Source organism: Rhodotorula graminis (assembly GCF_001329695.1).
Source record: "Rhodotorula graminis WP1 unplaced genomic scaffold RHOBAscaffold_6, whole genome shotgun sequence".
Lineage (NCBI taxonomy): Eukaryota > Fungi > Basidiomycota > Microbotryomycetes > Sporidiobolales > Sporidiobolaceae > Rhodotorula > Rhodotorula graminis.
Window position 1 is genome coordinate 1,163,106 of NW_017264933.1, and position 18,040 is coordinate 1,181,145.

The 18,040-nt window shown below is 67.9% G+C and overlaps 9 protein-coding genes across 9 annotated transcripts; 4 read left to right on the top strand and 5 right to left on the bottom strand.

Moving 5' to 3' along the window:
• Positions 1 to 6: 6 nt before the first annotated feature.
• Positions 7 to 282, top strand: RHOBADRAFT_44002 (uncharacterized protein; the record flags this gene model as incomplete). The annotated part of the gene is made up of 2 exons (XM_018414332.1): positions 7 to 96; positions 181 to 282. Coding segments are annotated over 2 exons (192 nt in total), but the record flags the coding sequence as incomplete, so codon positions are not given.
• On the bottom strand, positions 244 to 1,849 carry RHOBADRAFT_53470 (uncharacterized protein; the record flags this gene model as incomplete). The annotated part of the gene is made up of 6 exons (XM_018416849.1): positions 244 to 656; positions 738 to 832; positions 908 to 1,150; positions 1,212 to 1,421; positions 1,499 to 1,574; positions 1,655 to 1,849. The coding sequence occupies 6 exons, from the start codon at positions 1,847 to 1,849 to the stop codon at positions 390 to 392; spliced, it is 1,086 nt and encodes a 361-aa protein (XP_018271547.1). The 3' UTR covers positions 244 to 389.
• A 429-nt stretch (positions 1,850 to 2,278) lies between these two features.
• RHOBADRAFT_53471 (uncharacterized protein) lies at positions 2,279 to 3,941 on the bottom strand (the record flags this gene model as incomplete). The annotated part of the gene is made up of 4 exons (XM_018416850.1): positions 2,279 to 2,871; positions 2,961 to 3,237; positions 3,304 to 3,701; positions 3,810 to 3,941. The coding sequence occupies 4 exons, from the start codon at positions 3,939 to 3,941 to the stop codon at positions 2,344 to 2,346; spliced, it is 1,335 nt and encodes a 444-aa protein (XP_018271548.1). The 3' UTR covers positions 2,279 to 2,343.
• A 359-nt stretch (positions 3,942 to 4,300) lies between these two features.
• RHOBADRAFT_14770 (uncharacterized protein) lies at positions 4,301 to 5,518 on the bottom strand (the record flags this gene model as incomplete). Its single annotated transcript, XM_018412218.1, has 4 exons — positions 4,301 to 4,901; positions 4,981 to 5,179; positions 5,260 to 5,376; positions 5,446 to 5,518. Coding segments are annotated over 4 exons (990 nt in total), but the record flags the coding sequence as incomplete, so codon positions are not given.
• A 249-nt stretch (positions 5,519 to 5,767) lies between these two features.
• On the top strand, positions 5,768 to 10,146 carry RHOBADRAFT_53473 (uncharacterized protein; the record flags this gene model as incomplete). Its single annotated transcript, XM_018416851.1, has 4 exons — positions 5,768 to 6,238; positions 6,294 to 6,909; positions 6,980 to 7,802; positions 8,547 to 10,146. The coding sequence occupies 4 exons, from the start codon at positions 5,768 to 5,770 to the stop codon at positions 10,144 to 10,146; spliced, it is 3,510 nt and encodes a 1,169-aa protein (XP_018271550.1).
• Positions 10,147 to 10,714: 568 nt separating this feature from the next.
• Positions 10,715 to 12,097, bottom strand: RHOBADRAFT_48454 (uncharacterized protein; the record flags this gene model as incomplete). Its single annotated transcript, XM_018415141.1, has 5 exons — positions 10,715 to 10,823; positions 10,928 to 11,067; positions 11,129 to 11,142; positions 11,210 to 11,391; positions 11,512 to 12,097. 5 exons carry the CDS (start codon positions 12,095 to 12,097, stop codon positions 10,747 to 10,749), a joined length of 999 nt encoding a protein of 332 aa, XP_018271551.1. The 3' UTR covers positions 10,715 to 10,746.
• Positions 12,098 to 12,398: 301 nt separating this feature from the next.
• On the top strand, positions 12,399 to 14,393 carry RHOBADRAFT_53475 (uncharacterized protein). Its single transcript, XM_018416852.1, has 6 exons — positions 12,399 to 12,630; positions 12,707 to 12,788; positions 12,855 to 12,930; positions 12,996 to 13,289; positions 13,360 to 13,903; positions 14,018 to 14,393. Exons 1-6 carry the CDS (start codon positions 12,454 to 12,456, stop codon positions 14,315 to 14,317), a joined length of 1,473 nt encoding a protein of 490 aa, XP_018271552.1. The 5' UTR covers positions 12,399 to 12,453; the 3' UTR covers positions 14,318 to 14,393.
• A 1,273-nt stretch (positions 14,394 to 15,666) lies between these two features.
• Positions 15,667 to 16,752, top strand: RHOBADRAFT_44009 (uncharacterized protein; the record flags this gene model as incomplete). Its single annotated transcript, XM_018414333.1, has 1 exon — positions 15,667 to 16,752. One exon carries the CDS (start codon positions 15,667 to 15,669, stop codon positions 16,750 to 16,752), a length of 1,086 nt encoding a protein of 361 aa, XP_018271553.1.
• A 428-nt stretch (positions 16,753 to 17,180) lies between these two features.
• Positions 17,181 to 17,880, bottom strand: RHOBADRAFT_9740 (uncharacterized protein; the record flags this gene model as incomplete). Its single annotated transcript, XM_018419251.1, has 4 exons — positions 17,181 to 17,241; positions 17,365 to 17,571; positions 17,698 to 17,765; positions 17,848 to 17,880. Coding segments are annotated over 4 exons (369 nt in total), but the record flags the coding sequence as incomplete, so codon positions are not given.
• Positions 17,881 to 18,040: the final 160 nt, after the last annotated feature.

Genomic DNA, 18,040 nt, shown 5'->3' on the forward strand with positions numbered 1-18,040 from the left:
ATGAAGTCCTATGCCTCGCTCGCCCTGCTCGACTACTTCTCGCCTCGAGACCGCCTCGAGCGCGCGCCCAAGTTCGACCGCGAGCGGTGGAAGCAGGTGCGTCCTCTTTCCGCCACGGTCTCTCTCCTCTCTCTGTCACACCGAGACGACCTGACCCTCAACGTGCCCGCGGCCGTGCAGATCTGTCGAGAAGAGCTCGCCAAGGAAGCTGTCGCCGATGCTGCTCTCGTGGACGAGGACGGGGACGAGCACGACGGCTGCATTGCAAAGCTGGACATGTAGCAACATGGGTCACAGAGAGAGAAGAGAGAGAGAAACGGCGGCGAGATCTATAAAGGACAGAGAAAGGGAGAGAGAGCGCGAGGGGGGGGGGGGGGTCGACCGAGAGGTCACCTGAGGAAGCGCTTCTTGTCGCGCTCCTCCTTCTTCCTCCTCCACTCCTCGTCCTCCTCCTCGCGCTCGAGCTGCTCGGGCGTCGGCGGCAGCTTGAGCGTCTCGCCGTCGTGCAGGTCGAGCTGCTGCGGGTCCTCCCAGTCGAGCTCCTCGAAGAACTCGTTCTCGAGGCCGTGCGCGCGCTGCGCCGCGCCCGACTCGGCGTCGTCGATCGCCTGGAACAGGACCTCGGCTTCTCGAGGGGCACGAGTGCGGCCGCTGAGCTGCAGAGAGGGGAAGTGGGGCAAAATGGTCAGGTCGCGAGCTCGCTGAAAGAGAGAGACAAAGGAGCGGCGACGACGCACAATGTCCTTCTGCGTGATGCCGGGCCAGAAGTAGACGCGCTCGGCCTCGTCGAAGCGGTACAGGATGGCCTGGCCGACGAGCTCGACGCCGGCGTCTGCGAGTGAAAGTGCCTGTCAGGAAAACGGCTCGTGCGAGGAGCTAGATCGACGAAGTGAAAGCGAGGACGCACAGAGGCCGCGAGTCTTGACGTAGCTCATGACGGGCTGCCGGTCGATGCCCATCTCGATGCTCGTGCCGCCGCCGTACACGCCCGCCGCGACCGAGATCTCGGAGCCGATCGTCACCTTGTGCGACGCGAACGAGTCGACCGCCTCTTGCGTGCGGAGGATGAGGACGCAGTCGAACAGGTCGAGGCCGGCCATGAGGCCGACGGCGAGGTTGTTGGGCGAGATGAACGAGGGCGCAGACCAGCCTGCACAAGCGACGAGGGTCAGGGCTCGTTCCGTCGAGAGAGAGGGGAGAGTAGGACGCACTGCCGTCTTCGAGCCTCGCGAGAATGACGCCCGTCCCGCCTGCGCCGCCGAAAGGCGCGATGCCGTTGCGCAGCGACGAGAAGACGACGAGCCCTTTGGCCTGGCGGAAGACGCGAGCCGGGATCTTGCGCTGGATGCGCCGCTGGATCTTCTTGCCCGTCTTCTCGTCCTTCTTCTCAACCTTGGCGCCGACACCGTCGACCGTGAATGCTGCAGGGGCGGGGCGGGCGAGGGGGGAGGTCAGCTCGTCGTCGGTGAGGAGGGCGAGGGGGAGAACGCGGGCGCACCTTTGATGATGCGCGCAGCCTTCTCCATCTCCTGCACGCCATCGTTGCTCGTGGGCCAGAAGCGCTCAGCGCCGACCTGCGATGCGAGGGAGGGGGCGAGGTCAACACCGCCTCCTCGTCCTCATCACCCAGAGTGAGAGAGAGATGGGGACGCACGCCTTCTGCCCAGCCGTTGACCCGCGTGCCGAGGTTGTCCGAGATGGCAATGCCCTTGTACATGGCCGACTCGCCCCAGCTGTTCCACTGGCGCTTGAACCACCCCTGCTTCTCGGGAGGGAGGAGCGGGTCGGCGGGCGGCTTTGCCGGCACGAGGCGTTTGGGCGGTGGCGGGTGCGACGCGACTGGCTCCATGGTGGCACAGAGAGCACGCGGTCGAGAGACGTGGAGAGAGCGAGAGCTGCGGACGTCGGGTGCCGAGGTCGAGCAGCAGCTTCGCAGCGAGGTCGGACGAGGTTCACACCAAGGTCGGCTGCAAAGGCGCTTCCCCTGAGGCTCACGAGCTTTACTCTCTGCGTAGTAAGCGAGTGCAGGCGGTGCTCGCCTCGCCCTGCGGACGTGCCGCGGCCCGAGCCAGATTCTGAGGCGGAACTGCACGGTCCGCTCGACCGCTCCACCTCGTCGCCGCTCCAGCGAGCAGTTACCCAGGAGCTGTCGACACTGTTCGAGCTCTCGCACAGCTCGCTTGACCGCAGAAACGCGCAGAAATAGAGACGCGCACGTCCTCGCTGCTCTCGAGAAAGGCTCGCTCGGCTCGCTGCTCACGAGCCACACGCAGGGAAGGAACGCCAATACGGCACAGCTGCAATACACACGAGCTCCGTCTCGAGCTACGGCACCTGCGCCTTCTAGTCGACGGGCGCCGAGCTCCTCGGCCCGTCGTGCTCGCCCACCGCGAGCCTGTCCTCCATGGCGGCGGCGAGCAGGTCCTCGCGCAACTCCTCGGCCGCAGGTGCTGGTGCCGAACGAGGTGGAAGAGTAGGCGGGAGCGTCGAGGAAGGGGCTCGGGCGGGAAGAGGTGGTGGAGGAGGAAGGGAGGCCGGCTTCGAGTCCGACGGTAGTGCGGAAAGGGCCGGGTCGACGACGGCCGAAGAAGTCGACGGCGCCTGGTCGACGAGGGCAGGCGAAGCTGTCGAGGCGGGCTTGCCGTCGACGCTCGGCGGCTGCTGGTACTCGGGCGCAACCTCGGGCTCGTTCTCGTTCTCGGGCGTGCCGGTGCCGGGCGTCGCGCCGCTGTGCGCCGAGTCCTTGGTCTCGAACGGCTGCACGAACTCGAACTCGGCACCGTGCAGCCGTTGCGCGTAGCCCGTCTCGGCGTCCCGCAGGGCGACAAAGAGCGGCGCGGCGGCCGAGGTCGCCTTGAAGTGGCCCGTGAGCTGCGGACGCCCGAGTGAAAGGCAAGAGGGTCAGAAAGGGTACACAGAGGGTGTCTGGAAGAGAGAGAGAGAGAGAGAGGAGGACGCACAATTTCTCGCTGCGTGACGCCCTTGCACGAGTAGATGCGCTCGTTCTCGTCGAACCTCGTCAGGTAGGCCTGCGCGACCGCCTCGGCGCCGGCATAGAACCCTCGCGAGCGCAGGTAGCTGTAGACGGGGCTGCGGTCGGTGCCGGCCTCGGCAATGGCGCCTGCGCCGTACGTGCCCGCCGCGACGCCAATCTCGGCGCCGAGTGTAACTTTGTGTGAATAAAAGGTGTCGAGCGCGGCGTCGGTCATAATGGTGAGGATGGCGTCAAACAAGTCGCTGCAGGTCGTCGAGGACTGTCAGTGCTGCGCTCGCTGATGGCAGGGATGGAGGAAAGGGACTTGCAGGCCCAGCATCAAGCCGGCGGCGAAGTTGCCCGGGGCGATGACGGACGGCGCCGACCAGCTGCCGTCCGGGAGGCGAGCGACGATGACACCGCTGCCGCCTGCGCCACCGAACGGCGCGATGCCGCTGCGGAACGACGTGTAGACGACGATGCCCTTGGCGTCGCGAATGACCTCGGACGGGACCTTCTTGAACACCTTGCGCTTCTTGGTCATGCCCGAGGCGTCCTTGTCGACGACCTCCTTCTCGATGCCGTCGACCGTGAACGCGCGCAGGATGCGGACGCACTTGGCGACCTCGGCGGGAAAGTCGTCGGTCGTCGGCCACCACCGCTCGCCGCCGACCTTGGCCGTCATGTTGTTGGCGTGCACGCCGACGGCATCCGATACGACGAGGGCCTGTCACGGGTACGAGCGAGGGTGAGCATCTCGTCCAGCGCGAGCCAGCCTCCCTCGGCCTCACCTCGGTGGGGGCGGAGGAGAGAGGGAGAGCGAGCCGGGACGGACCTTGTCGAGCGCCTTCATGCCCCACACTGCACTCTTGGCCTTTGCGCGCTCCTTCCACGTCTGCTTGGCCGGGTCGGGCGGTGGTGCGGGTGATGGAGCGGGAGCTGTTCTCCGAGGTGGAGGAGCGGACATGGCGACGGCTGAGGGCGGTGAGGCGCTGCTGGGGGGCGCGGTGGACAGCAATAATAGTGCAGCACAGCCGGGTGCGCAATCGCAAGCTCGGCGACGAGTTTGAGGAAGGGAGAGCGAGGTGCTCCACCTCCGAGTCGCGAGCTGCTCGAGCGAGACGACCACGCTCGCTCTCAGGTTTTCTGGCACTCTGGCTCGAGGGCACGAGCCCGACAAGCTCTCGAGCGCTTCTCCTTGACGTGCGAAGACAGTTGAACTCGTCCTCAATCGCCTCGACCACGAACCCGGGTCGTTGCACTTGCAAGATCCTCGCTCGCTCGACCGCTCAGCTTGACACGAGCAACCAGCTTCATTGCCGCCGTCTATGCCTGCTCGGCGTCTCCCTCGCCGCCGTGCCACACACCGTCCTGCTCGCCCGCCTCGGGCCCAAACAGCTCGAGCGCCGTCTTGGTCGTGACCCTCGCCACCTCGTCGAGCGCGACGCCCTTGAGCTTGGCGACGCACCACGCGACCTGGCCCGTCGTGCACGGCTCGTTGCGGCCCTTGACGGCCTTGCCCGGCGCCCACCGCTCCTTCTTGACCGCCGCCGGGACGTAGCGCGCTTTGGCCTCGGCGTGCTCGGCGTCGTGGAGGAGGTCGCCGAGGAGGGCGTGCCCGGCGTACGACGGGCCGATCGTGCACCAGGGGCAGTCCGACTCGAGGAGGAGGCGGTCGAGCGGCAACGCGCGCACCGTGTCGAGGTTGTCGGGCGTCTTGAGCGAGCACCCGTTGATGCCGATGAGGAACCCGGCGTCGACGAGCTCGAGCGCCTCGGCCGTCTCGCCCGTGAACGAGTGGACGACGCCTCGCAGCGGCTTGTCGTGGGCGCGCAGGGTGGCGATAAAGTCGGGGTGGCAGGCGCGCGAGTGGAGGAACAGGGGGAGCCCATGCTTCGAGGCCAGCTCGAGCTGTGGCGGGAAGGCTCTGCGAGAGAAGGCACGAGAGTCGATTCAGTACGGGGAAGGTGAAAGAGCGGGGACGAAGAGGGAGCAGTGCGACGCACCGGAGCTGAGCCTCCTTGGACGCGAGGTGGAGGCGGTCGTAGTCGAGGCCGCACTCGCCGATGAAGAGGGCCTTGCCCTTGCCCTTGTTATCGACGATGAGCTTGTCGAGCGCGTCAAAGTAGGCGGCTGCGCCGCCAGGGTATGCGTCGGGCTCGGTCGCTCGGCAGGGATGACAGCCGACGGTCGCGTACAGGCCCTCTGCACGTGCGAGAGGGACGGATTTAGCTCGATGCACTGTGAGGAGGTGGAAGTGGGGGAGAAAGAGAGTGGGAGCGTACGGTGCTGTTGCGCAAGAGCGAGAACCTCCTTGCTGCCCGCGAGGCAGTCGCCCGTCAGGAGCTGCATGCCGACACCAGCTCGCCGCGCTCGTCCGAGAATGTCGGCAAAGTCGTCTGCTTGCACGAGAGGGCGGTCAGCACAGATCGGGCGAGAGAGAGCGGACGAGGACGAGGACGAGGACGGACCTGCATGAGCCTGCTTGCCGTGGTAGCTGCCGCGGAAGACGGGGTCGCCCAAATTGGAGCCAATGTCTGTGTGAGCGTCTAGTCAGTGCTGAACGGGCTGCACGAGGGCAGGAGAGGCGAGGAGGAGGGACTTGCCGATGAGGCGGGGTGGGGAGGAGGGCGAGGACGAGGAGGACGCGGGAGCTGCCATGGCGCGGGCGAGTCGGGGCAGCCAGGCGGTAGAAGCAAGTCTAGCAGGACGCAGGGCCAGTTTGGAGCAGGGCGGCGAGCTGGACGAGAGTCGAGCCGGACTGTTGGTTCCTCTCCTCCACTCTGTCCAGCGATGACGACTCGCACGACGGGCTTGCTCCCAGCAGAGCTGTGGGACCACGTCCTGTCCCTCCTGCCACCGCACGACCAGCAGCACACGGCCCTCGCCCTCTCGCGCGCCTTGCCCCGCGCCGACCCTTCGCCCACCTCGCTCGTGCGCCACATCCGCATCACCCGCCCTCGTCAAGCTCTCCAGGCCGCTCAAGCCCTCCGCAAGTCGCTCACCGACTCGGCCCAGGCCACCCGCACCGTCACCGTCGAGGTGTGGCGAGACGACCAGCAGCTCGTCGTCAACTTGCTCCTCGCCATCCCTCGCCCGACCAGCGTCAGCCTCACCGTCGGGCCTCTCGCCGCGCCTGAGCACCTCGAGGACCTCGTCGACCCGGCCTCGATCCACCGCTCGGGCAGGTGGCGCCACCTCGAGCAGCTCTCGTTCCGCTTCAACCCGTACAGCGTCCAGAAGTCGTACCACACGTTCCTCAAGGTGCGCCCGCTCTTCAAGGATGCGCCATGCAGCTACTGACGACCTGCACCTCCAGGGCGCCTACTACGACACGGCACCGCTCTCGCTCGCGCGCTGCGACCCGCAAGACGTTCCCGCCCTTCGCCGCCTGTCGTTCATCCAGGACCTCCCGCCGACGTACGGCGTCGTGCGCAAGGAGACGCCTGCATTCGGTCTCGCCGACCTCGACGAGGCGCTCGGCGAGGCGGCGGCAGGAGGTGACGCGCCGGCGAGCGATGCTCGACCAGAGCCCGAGCCAGTCGTGTACGCGTCGGTCGGCGGCAAGTTCGGCCGGGTCCTCAAGCACGACAAGATGGACTTTGCCCAGCCCATCGTCTTCTTCCAGCTCGGCTGCATCACGCACCTCGCCCTGTCGCCCCTCGCCGCCCAGCTCTCGCACGTCACGCTCCGCATCCCTCGCCGCGCCCTCCTCCCGGCCCTCGTCGACCTCGCCCCGACCGAGAAGCGCGCCCCGTTCCCCGCGTTGCGCCACTTGGACCTGTCGACGACGCACGTCGCAGACGATGCGCGCGTGCCGACCCTCCTGAGGCTGTACCCGGCGCTCGAGAGCCTCGTCCTCGACCGGTGCAGCGGGCTCGTCGGGCAGGACGCGGTCGACGAGGCGACGGCGCACGCAACGCTCAAGTGGCTCGGTCCGTCCCCCTCTCGCTCTCGCACTCTCTCGTTCTGCCGCACCCGACTAACCCTCGTGCTCGTTTGCAGGCAAGTGCTGCGGCGGCAGCGGCCTCTCGCGCGCCGACGAGGCCCTGCGTGTATGGCGCCGCATCTCAAAGGCGCGCCCGACCGACGCGCCCGCGCCCTCGCCCTCGGCGCCGGTCGACTCGCCCATCTCGCCCGTGCGCGACCTCGTCGTCCTGCCGCCCATCCCGACCCTGCGCACGCTCGGCCTCGGGCTCCATTCGCGCCTCGACAAGCGCACGGTGCGCGCGTGGGAGGCGTCGTTCGACGAGGGGTACGGCGAGGCGGTGCGGCGAGCGGGCGAGCGCGCAGAGGACGGCGCCGAGCGGTGGGCGAGGTGGGAGAGGAGCGGCCGGCTTGACCGCGACCGCGACGCGAGGGTCGCCGTCTTTGCCGATCAGCTCGAGCTCGGCAGGGAAGGAGGCCTCCCTGTCGAGCTCGTCGAGGCCCTGCGCGCCGCCGCCGCCGTCGTCGAGCCTCGAGCGGGAGGGGCCGCAGGTCCAGGCGACGCAGCGCACGAGCCGGACCCGGTCTTTCTCCGGTTCTGCACGCAGCGCAACCTCGTCCCGCTGTCGCCCTCGGCGTGCCCGTCGTCGCTCATCTCGTCGGTCGCGCGCGCCCTGTCGCTCGCCTACTCGTCGGCCCAGTCGAGCTTTGCGCTGTGCCTCACGCCCGACTGCTCGGACCGGCCGGGCCGGGCGCACCTCGTCGTCGGGCCGGGAGGAGGTGCGGCGCCGGAGGACGCCGAGACGAGGGCCGAGAGGGAGCGCAGGGCGTGGAGCGAGGAGCGCGAGGAGGAGTGGGGGGTTGGCGGCTGGAGGAGGGGGCGGGAGGAGCACAAGGAGCGGTGCGCGCACCTCGAGGGGAGGAAAGCGAGGGCGCTGAGCGTGGGCGATGATGGCTAGACGAGCAGAGGAGACGAGTAGAAGCTCGCGACGTAGAGCAGCTCCATCGAGAGAGTCTATTCTCGCACAGCTTTGAGGGTGCTCGATCATGGTACAACAGTGTCCTCTGCGCGCAGTGTATGCGCCAGGCCCGACCGTAAGCGCGCGAGGAGAGCAGCACCTCAACGAGGAAGCGAGTGCGTCGTCCCCTGGCCTCCTCACCCGAGCAACGTCGTCAGCCTCGCGCTCGGCTGCCGTGACGGTGCTGCGCCTCGACAGTCGTACCGCTCAACTACGCCCTCGCCCTGCACCCGCACCTCGCAGGCGCCTCGCCGTGTCGCTAGCGCCGTCCTCGTCCTCATCAGCGAGCCCGCCTCCATCTCGGTCCCACGACTCGCCACAGGCTCGCGGCTCCGCCTGCGCAGCTCGCCACGCCATCTGAGCCTAGTATGGTGGCCCCGAATCCGTTCAAGGTGAGCCCCATCCTTCTCGTGGTGCTCGCTGCCCCTCCCCGCACCCCCTCCCTCCTCCTTGGCGAGAAGCGCAGACCACACAGCTGACTTTGCCTTTCCTGCATAACAGATGGCTCAGCTATCAACCAGCAGCACAATGCCGTCGTCTTCCGACCAGTCTCAGCGAACGAGGTGCGTCCCCCTCCTCCTAGAGTCGCGGTCCTCGGATCTGACCCACACTTTCGCCCTGTTCAGCATCAGCTCTCGCACCGTCAGCGCCACCAGCCTCGTCTCGACCATCGCCACCCCGGCAGCCGCCACCGTCTCTGGCGAGTCGGCCGTCGCCTCCACCGCCCTCGCCGAGATGCCGACGCGCGCGCCGTTCCAGCCTGTCTGCGCTCCCGCCGACGTCCCTGCCTGCTCGGTCGCCGCCAAACCTTCCATCGCCCGCACAAAGACGGCGACGTCGCTCGCCGAAAAGGACACGCCGTTGCGCCGCTCGGCGCGCATCGCCGCCCTGCGCACGCAGTCGGGCGTCGAGAGCGACGAGGACGAGCCGACCGACTCGCCGACCTGGCGCCCGCATCACGGCGGGATCAAGACGGAGGAGACGAACGAGGGTCAAGGTGTCGAGGGTGGGCATGCGCCGAGACGACGAGCCGTCATGATCATCGCCGACTCGGACGAGGACGAGGACGACGAGCAGCCGGTCGCGACGCCCGCCGCGGTCGGCCAGGTCGAGATCATCACCCTGTCGGACTCGTCGCCTGACTCGGTCACCCTGGCGGCGTCGAGCGAGCGAGGCGACTCGTCGCCTGAGCAGGTCGGCTCGTCGCCCGAGGTCAACGGCCCTGCCGACGTCGGCGTTCGTTCTCCCAGCCCGTCGTCCGCCCCATCGAGCCTCTCTTCAAGCGGTTCGAGCGCCCTGCCTCGCGGTAGCGATGTCGCAGCCGCCGAGCCTGTCCAGTCGAGCGAGGTCGAGTCGCCCCGTCGACCGGTCAAGGTCAAGGACGAGGTCGACGAGCAGCGGCTCGGCGAGCAGTGCGAGGACAAGCCCACGATGGAGCAGCAGCAGGTTGACGTTCTCGGCGAGATCAAGCGCGAGCAGGACGACCTCGTCGCGGTCAAGAAGGAGACCGACTCGGACAAGCGCCTCGTCCCGCTCGAGTGGCGGTTTGCGCTCCTCAGCCCGGCCGAGTACGTCGCTTTGACGCCGCCGACGTCGACTACGAGGTCCGCGTTCGTCGTCAAGGGCGAGGACGTCGACTCGCAAGTGTCGCTCGTCCTGTCCAACCCGCTCAACCCGGTTTCGAGCGAGGACCCGTCCTCGGCGCCGCACGGTCCGAGCGCCAGCCCGACGTCGTCCTCATCTCGCTCGCACGTCGTCAAGCACGAGGACGACGAGTCGGCGTTGCCGGCGCGTCCGTCGCCTGCCGACCTTTCGCTCGACGACTTTCCCTATCCCGACCCGCCGACGCCCGACCTTTCCCCTTCCCCGCCTCGTGGCGCACACCCCATGTCGCCCTCGTCGGCGTCGCAGGAGCGCACCGGATCTCTCGCAGCCGGCAAGCCGTCCTCGTCCGAGCTCCTCCTCCAGCGCCACGTCCAAGAGTCGGCCCTTCGAGCGCACGGCTCGGCCGACGCCGTCGCCGACCGGTACCAAGGCAGCGAGGACGTCGTTCCGCGGGAGCCGGCGTCGAGACCGGCGGCATGGGTCGGCGGTGCGCTCGAGGAGCAGGCGGCGAACGTCGAGCGCTCGGGCCTCGTCGCGGCGGGCGAGACGGAGGACGACGCGGCGGCAGCGATGCTCAAGCTCGCTCGTGCGGCGGAGGCGAGGTCGTGCACGGTCATGTGACGGCCTCGGGGGCGGGGCGGCACGTCGCTCGGGCGGTGGAAGAAGTCGAGGCGGCGGAGGAGGAGGAGGAGGAGGGTCGTTTTTTGCCTTTGCGCAGTACCGGTCGTGCCGTGTCTCTTTGTCTCTCTGTGTCGTCTCTACTATCGCATTGCAGCTCTCTTTCCTTCGACCCTGTGCGTCGCTGTCCCGTCGCAGAGCAAGCATGTCGATGAGCAAGAAGCGCGAGTTGCTCTCCTCGTCGCCCGGGTCGAGAGGCGGCGCGAGAGGCTCTTCTGCTCCCTCGTTCCTCCTCTGTCTCTCTCTGTGGTCGTCCATCAGGGCCTGCCGTAAGCGAGGAAGCGCGGCGACAGCTGCACGCAGCGCAAGTCTCGTCCTCCTTCTCGACTTTCTCCTCAAGCTTCTAGCGCTCTTTACGTCGTGAGCGGCCACTCTTGAGAGCTAGAGAGGGCTCTGCACGTCTCTCTCAAGCGAAACTAGAGGCTCTGCAGGTCGCACGGCGAGCACAGCTCGCATGAGCGAGAGCGACCTTCTCAAGTTGCTTTCCTCTCGCTCTCGCTTTTTGGGTCGTACAGGGCACAAACAGTAGCTCGATTTCACTCTTCACAGAGGCTTGATGGCCGGGACAGGTCCGAGGTGGGTAATACGGCTCGGGTTGATCTGCGGGTGGCTCTTGGTGTCTGTGGGTCGTCGCACGGCTCGAGGGTCAGTCTGGGGCCCGGCACACGACAGGGAGGGCGCGAGAGAGAGAGAGAGAGAGAGAGAGAGAGAGAGAGAGACGTACAGTGCGTCTTGATGTGCTCAAAGTTGGTCGTCGACTTGAACGCGTCGTTCTGCCAGTAGAGCTCGCGCAGCCAGCGGTGCAGGTTCGGGTAGTCGTAGCGGATCATGCCGAGGTCGGTTTTGAAATGAGTGTAGTACGTACTGCTCTCTGGCCGTTAGTAGGCGCTCGGGAGGAAGACACATGTGCGTGAGAGGGGCTTACACGTCGAAGCGGACCTGCACGAGGACGACAAGGGTCAGTCGGCGCCTTCTGCGACGACGAACGAGAGAGGCCGGGACGCACAATGGTCGTGTACAGGCGCACGTCGGCCTCGGAGATGTTGTCGGTGCCGGCGACGTACTTGCGGTCGGCGAGGAGCTTGTCGAGGCGCTCGAGGCTGTCGAAGAGCGGGCCCATGTTGGACTCGTACGCCTTCTGCGTCGTCGCAAAGCCGCACTTGTACACGCCGTTGTTGACGTTGTTGTCTGTGAGGCAGGAGAGAGAGAGAGGAGAGGGGGAGGAAGAGGGAGGAGGGGGAGGAAACGACGGCGTCAGTCCTCGACTCGCGCTCAGACACCGCCACGAAAAGAGAGAGGAGGACGCACAGACCCAGTCGGCCTGGTCGTCAATCTCGGCGCGGCCCGACTCGGGGTACAGGTCGATGTTGGCGTGCTCGTCGTCGAGGAGCGAGTTGAACTCGGAGTTGAAGAAGCGGATGATCTCGGAGCTCTCATTGTTGACGATCTGCTCGGTCTTCTTGTCCCACAGGACGGGGACGGTGAAGCGGCCGGTGTAGTCCGGGTTGACCTTGAAGTAGAGGTCGCGGATGTGCTTTGCGCCGTACTGCGGGTCGCGGTCGACGCCGGCGATGCCGTCGTCGTCGTCGGTGACCTCCTTCTCGTCCTGGTCGTAGCTGCCGTCGCTGTTGCGCTTGGGCGTGCCGAGAGCCCAGCCCTGCGAGAGCATGACCGGGTGGACGGTGACGACGTCGATGAAGCGCTCGAGGCCCTTGAGCTTGCGGACGATCAAGGTGCGGTGGGCCCACGGGCACGCGAGCGAGACGTAGAGGAGGTAGCGGCCCTCCTCGGGCGGGAACTGGCCGCCGACCTTGATCGAGTCGCGGAAGGTGGACGGTTGGCGGCGGAACTGGCCGTCCTCCTTGGAGGCCCACGCGGTGATGTCGGCGGGCATGGTGGCAAAGGTGCGAGTAGAGGTCTGTGTGTTGCGTGCGAGTTCAGTGAGGCTGGAGCGAGGGAGGAGCGAGGGAGGGGAGGGGGGGAACGGACGGGTGGCTGTGGGGAAGGGCGAGGAGGAGAAGGGCGAGGGAAGGAGCTGGTTGCGGTCGAGAGGGTGCGGCCGAGTGGTCTGGCTGTGCTGAGTCGAGTGCAGGCTCTGGCAAGCATGCACGAGTCGCTGAGGGGGACGTTATCGTGGTCGTCGGTCGTCCGTCCTCATCGGGCAGAGAGGTTACCTCAGCGCAACCCTGTCGACCCCTGGCTGGCTTGACCGAGCACCGACTGCCACTCAAGGCACCTACAACACGCTACATGCTCCTCCCACCACCGCTCCCCGCCCCAGTCGCCCTCGCCCAGCTCCTCGCCGACCCCTCGTCCTCCCACACCCACGACCTCACCCACGCAGAAGCCGCTCGAGCACGCACTCGCACCGCACTCAAGGCCACCCGCAACGACCCGCAAGCCGCAGACTGGGCAGGCGCAGCGAGGGTGCGCTCCTCCTCCCCTCCTCCTCCCCCCACTCGGAGCCTTGGCAGCTCATTCTCGCCTCGCCACACACCGCCAGGCCGTCGCAGAGTACCTCCCGCACCTCTACGCCATCCTCGCTTGCGTCGAGGCAGATGACCTCCTCCTGCGCACCGACCCTGGTCCGTCCCTCTCCTCCTTCCCCCCTCCCACACCTCGCGCCTGACCTTGCCGCCCACGTCGCACAGTCTTCTTCGCGTGGCGCGCATCCCTGTCGTCTCAAGCGCTCAAGAAGGCCAGCAAGCGCGTCCTCCTGCCGTCGCTGTGCGTCCCCTCCTTCGCGCACCCTCGCCGCCGCAGAAACCCGCTCACTCGCACTTCGTCCACAGCCACGCCGAGCTCACCGCCACCCTCCTGTCGTACGCCCTGTGCCTCGCCAACCAGGCCTCTTCCCTCGTCACCTCGCTCGGCTCGTACGAGATCGCGTCGTCCGTCACGACCACGGGCCTCAAGGGCCACGACGAGACGGTCAATCAGGCCGCCGACACGCTGTGCCGCGCGAGCGGCGTCCTCATGCACCTCGCCGAGGTCATCATTCCGCGGTGGGAGGCGGCAGTCGGACTCGATGCGCTCAGAGCGCGGCCCGTCGAGATGAGCCGTGAAGTGACGACCGCCCTCGCCAAGTGCGTCCTCTCGCTCTCTCCTCTCGCTCTCTCTCGAGGTCATGCCTGACTCTCCTCGTCTCTCCCTCAGGATGTGCCTCGCTGACGCCAACCTGCTCGCGATCCGCCGCCTCCTGTCGCGCTCGCTCCAGGTCGCCCACTCGACGACCACGCCGGGCCCTCCTCTCCCGCCCTCGCACCCTTCGCCCGCCCTCCTCGCCAAGCTCCACCTCCAGGTCTTCACCCTGTACGACGAGGCGCGAGCCGCTGCCAAGACCGTCTCGTCGTCGTCCTCATCGTCGTCGTCGGGCGCGGGCGCGGGCGCGACCGGCTCGGGCGACCTCTCGCCCGCCCTGCGCCGCTACCTGTCAGACGGGCGCACGCTCGCGCTCGCCCTGTCGTACAAGTGGCTCGGCGTCGACGCGGGCGAGCGCGGCGAGACGGGCGACGCGCTCGGGTTCCTCGGCATGGCCGGCGCAGAGCTCGAGGCGCTCGCGGGCAAGGACAAGGGGCTCAGGGCGCTCAAGGGGTTTGGCAAGGCGAGGGTCGGGGGCAAGGCGAGGAAGGGCAAGGTCGGAGAGGAGGTCGAGAGCACCGAGGCGTTCCGGAATGCCTACAGGAGGGTCAACGACTCGGTGCGTCGGCGACGTCTTTCTCTCTCTGCCGCGCCTCTCTCGGCGTCCCGCGTATCGAGCAGGTGGTGCGTAGGCGGCTTGACCATCGTGCCTGACGCTCTCGCACGCCCGCAGGTGCACTTCCACCCCGTTCCCTCCCCTCAGACCCTCCAGTCCCGCCTCCCCTCCGGCCGCGCCGCCCTCGCCCTCAAGCCCTTTCCCCCTCCCTCTCCCGCCTTCCGCCCTCGCTCAACCGGCGCACCACCGCCCTCGCGCATCCCGCCGCCGCCGCCGACGGCGGCGTTCGCGGCCATGGCGCTCGGAGGACCCGGCGCAGGAGGAGCGGCGGCGGTGGGAGGGGACAGCTCGGGCGAGGAGGACGAGGGTGGCGACGAGGCGCTCGGGAGCTACTTTGGAGCGGGGCAGTACTTCTGAGGGTGGACGAGGCCGCGCGAGCAATGTCAGAAGCAGTGGGCTCGAGCGGCTCGTCTCGAGCCTCCTGCGTGCGCCTATGCGGTCGAGTAGAGGGCTTCGCTGGCTCGAGTCTTTGTGCTCTCTCTGGCTTGCTGGCCTGCTGCAGCATGCTTCCGCTCGACCTCGCTCGCGCTCGAGCCGGCCCTCCTTCTCCTCCTCGCCGCGCCTCGGCACGCTTGCCGCCACGCTTCGGCACGCTGCGTGGCCAATAGATGGATCGCGTGGCTCAACAAGCGCAAAATGACTAGCTCGAGCGGCCAAGGTGGATGCGCGAGGGCAGCTGTCGAGGAGCGCCGGCCGAGAACGAGAGGGAGCTCGACCGGGAGAGGGTCGAGCGCCGTCAACGACGGGCGACAATGGGCAATTACGGGCTGCGCACGCTCGCGACGCAACGTGCTTGTGCGCACAGCTTGGCGAGCGGAGCGCGGGCGCAGCTTGCGACGAACGAGGAGGACGATCGCTTTCCCTTTGTTCCTCGGCTCGCCCTTGTTCCTCGCTTTGCAGGGACGGAGGACGGCGTGCCGTCTTCCGCACAGGCTTCAGCTGGCGTGCCTTGCGAGGTTCTCGATCTTTGTACCGTGAGCGAGACGAGGAAAGCTAGCAGCAGAGCGCGCTCAGGCCCTCTGAGTTGGCCTTCCCAAGTTGACTTCTCCCGTCGCCGTTCGCCTCCTCCTCCCGGCCCCGGCCAGCGTTCGCCCTTTCGCTCGCTCTAGCGTCCACCGAACGACGACTAGAGCAGTTGCGCCACCGCCAAAGGCTCGCCGTCGCTGCTCTTTCGCGCCGTCATTCACGTCCGCCCGCTTTTGTGTCTCGGCGGCGACCGCCCCGGACCCCAGCCACGAGCGCGAGTCTATCGCTGTGCGCCGGGCCGGGCCTTGTTCTCTGCGCGTCGCACTCAGAGTGATCGAGCTGCAACGAGGTGCAATGAACGCTCACGCGGCACGAGCGGATTGTCGAGCCGAAAAAGGGCAAGCTTCTGTCGCTCGCTCGTCGTCGTTCGTCGTCGCACGGTACAAACGACAAGCGGACGCTGCTGCACACTCCTCCTCCTCTCCCCATCGACGAACGTGCGCCCGTCCGTCTCCCAAAGACCGCAGCTCGGCGTCGCTCTCCTCTCTCTCTTTCTCCTCGTCGCGTCTCGCACCCAGTCTTTGTCCTCGAGTCTCGCACACTCTGCGTCCTTCTCTCAAGGTGAGCCACAACAAACAGACGCTCTCTCTCTCGTCGACCAGAGCGAGGGAGATACTGATGGTCTTTCCTTTGCCACCCTTCGCCTCCTCGTCGCCACGCTCGCACCGCCACCGCAGACCATGTCGTCCTCCTCCGCCCCCTTTGCTCCCGTCACCCCGACGCGTCGTACGTCGTTCGCCGCCGCCGACAAGGCGCCGCTCGTCGCGCCGAGCAACCCGCGCAAGCGTCGCCTCCCGCCGTCGCCTGTCAAACCGGCCTTCTCCCTCTCGCCGCCGCCGCCTCGCACCCGGCCGTACCTCGCCTCGCACACCCTGTCCTTGACGACAAGCGCGTCCTGCTCGTTCGCGACGACGCCGCCGGCGCCGCTCCTCCCTCCCGCACCCATCTTCGACGTCCTCCCTCTCCCGCCCGTCACGCCGACGTCGTCGACCTCGAGCTCGACGGCGAGCCTGCGCAGCAGCCCGATGCGCCGCTCGCCGGCGATGAAGGACCTCGCGGCGTTCACGCGCAGCGCGTACGCGGCGGCCGAGGGCGGCGCCACCGCAGACGAGGGGTTCGAGCGCCGGAGCGTGAGTCGCCTCGAGCTCGGCGGCGTGGCGTACAGGAGCGGGAGGGTCGACGCGTGGTCCATGAACGACGACGGCGTCGACGGCTCGAGCGCGGCGGCGACGTACTCGTCCTCGTCGGCCTTCTCCTCGTCGCCGTCGTTGGCGCTCGGCCTCGGCCTCGGCCTGGGCTTCTCGTCGTCGCGCTTCGGCGAGGACGACCTCCCGCTGCGCGCCTCGTCGCACTCGCCGTCGTTCCCCTCCCTCGCCCTCAGCCTCGGCGCCGCCCTGTCGCCCGCAAGCCGCCCCTCGACCCCGTCAACGCCCGGCCTCTCCCCCTCTTCCTCGACGTCGCACCTCTCGCCCACGTCGTCCATCTCGTCGTCGACGACCGCCTCGTCCTGGCTCGCGACGTCGCCCGTCCCGCTCCCCTTTGCGCACCTCTCACTCTCGGCCTCGCCGCTCGAGCTCGGCGACGTCCACCTCGGCGGCAGCGGCGACGGCTGCGGCGCGTCGCCGTCGAGCCTCGCGCTGCGGCGCATGGACTCGCTCGAGCGGCGCAGGAGGGCCAAGGGCGCGGCGGCGCCGGCGCGGCACGAGCGCTGCGAGGCCGAGGAGGAGCGCGGCGAGCCGTTCGTCGGCCTCGGCCTCGAGCTCTGAGCACGCCTCGCCCTTCTCTCGTCCACCCTCAGTCGTTCTTGTACGCCCCCTCCTGTCCCGTTCGTCTCCTGTTGCCGCCCCTCCTTCGTCGTTCTCCCTTTGTCCTTCTCAAACCGCAACTCTCGCCCCTCCTGCACTGCATCTCGCCGCATCTCTCCTGCTCTCCCGCGTGCCCTCTCGAGAGCGAGCGAGTCGACGAGCGAGATTCGAGAGGCGAACGAGGGCGAGAAGAGGACTGTGCGCGTTGCAGAGGGCGAGGGAGGATGGGCGACGACGAACGAGGACGGGTGCGAGCAGCTACGAGCTGAGTGGGCCGCATCGCTGCACAACTGCGGACGGCAGCGGAAGCGCGTATCAGTGACTGCTCGCCCTCGTGAGGGAGGAAGAGACCGAGAGAGACAGAGGGAGCGACTCGCGCCGGACGCACTGTACTCGCGCACCTTCTTGGCCTCGGTCCCGCCGACGCCGTCCATGTCCTCGGGCCGGATCCTGCCGCGCACGAGAGAGAGAGAGAGAGTCAGTCGTCGCGATGCCCATTACTCGCAGCCGCGAGCGCGAGTGCGACCCACGCTCGCGGCGAGGCAAAAGCGAGATGCCGCGACCGGGACTCACCCATCCGCGTCGCCCTTGTCGCGGTCGGCGCCCGCCTCGACGAGCGCGACGGCGACCTCGGCGTGGCCCGACTCGACGGCGAGGTGCAAAGGCGTGTGGCCGGCGCGGTCCGAGAGGTTGACGCGCGGCTTCTCGGGCTTTGTCGGCGAGCGAGACGCGAGGATGAGGTGCACAAAGGGGAGGGTGCCGGTCGTTGCGGCGCGGTGCCTGTTGGGGGAGGGTAGGGGCACGAGACGAGGGTGAGCGGCGCCTCGGAGCGCTGAAGCGACGGCCGCGACCCGCGAGGGAGGGAGGACCAACCGCCGCGACGAGCGAAGAAAGACGACGACGCACAAGGGAAGCTGGTTGGCCTTGTCACGCGTGTTGATGTCTGCGCCTCGCTCGATCAAGAGGCGGCCAATCTGCGCGGCCAAGGGAGTCGAACACACGGCGTAGCAGTCAGTGAGTGCTCGAGCGAGGAAGAGTCGGAGGGCGGGGGCGCACCGAGACGTGGCCTTTCGAGGCGGCGTAGTGTCTGTAGGGCGAGAGTATGAGTCAGTGCGCCGCCTGAGCGATCCAGCCGAGGCGAGAGTCGTCGACAAGAGGACGCTCGAGGACGGCGAGGAGGACGAGCGGCGACTCACAGCGCGGTTGCGCCTCGGCTGTTGGCGGCCGTCACGTCTGCGCCTGCGCCGAC

Coding starts and splice junctions, on each gene's coding strand:
- RHOBADRAFT_53475 (XM_018416852.1), top strand. CDS start 12,454: ATGCTCCTCCCACCACCGCTCCCCGCCCCAGTCGCCCTCGCCCAGCTC. Junction 12,631..12,706: donor ACTGGGCAGGCGCAGCGAGG/GTGCGCTCCTCC, acceptor ACACACCGCCAG/GCCGTCGCAGAGTACCTCCC. Junction 13,290..13,359: donor GTGACGACCGCCCTCGCCAA/GTGCGTCCTCTC, acceptor TCTCTCCCTCAG/GATGTGCCTCGCTGACGCCA.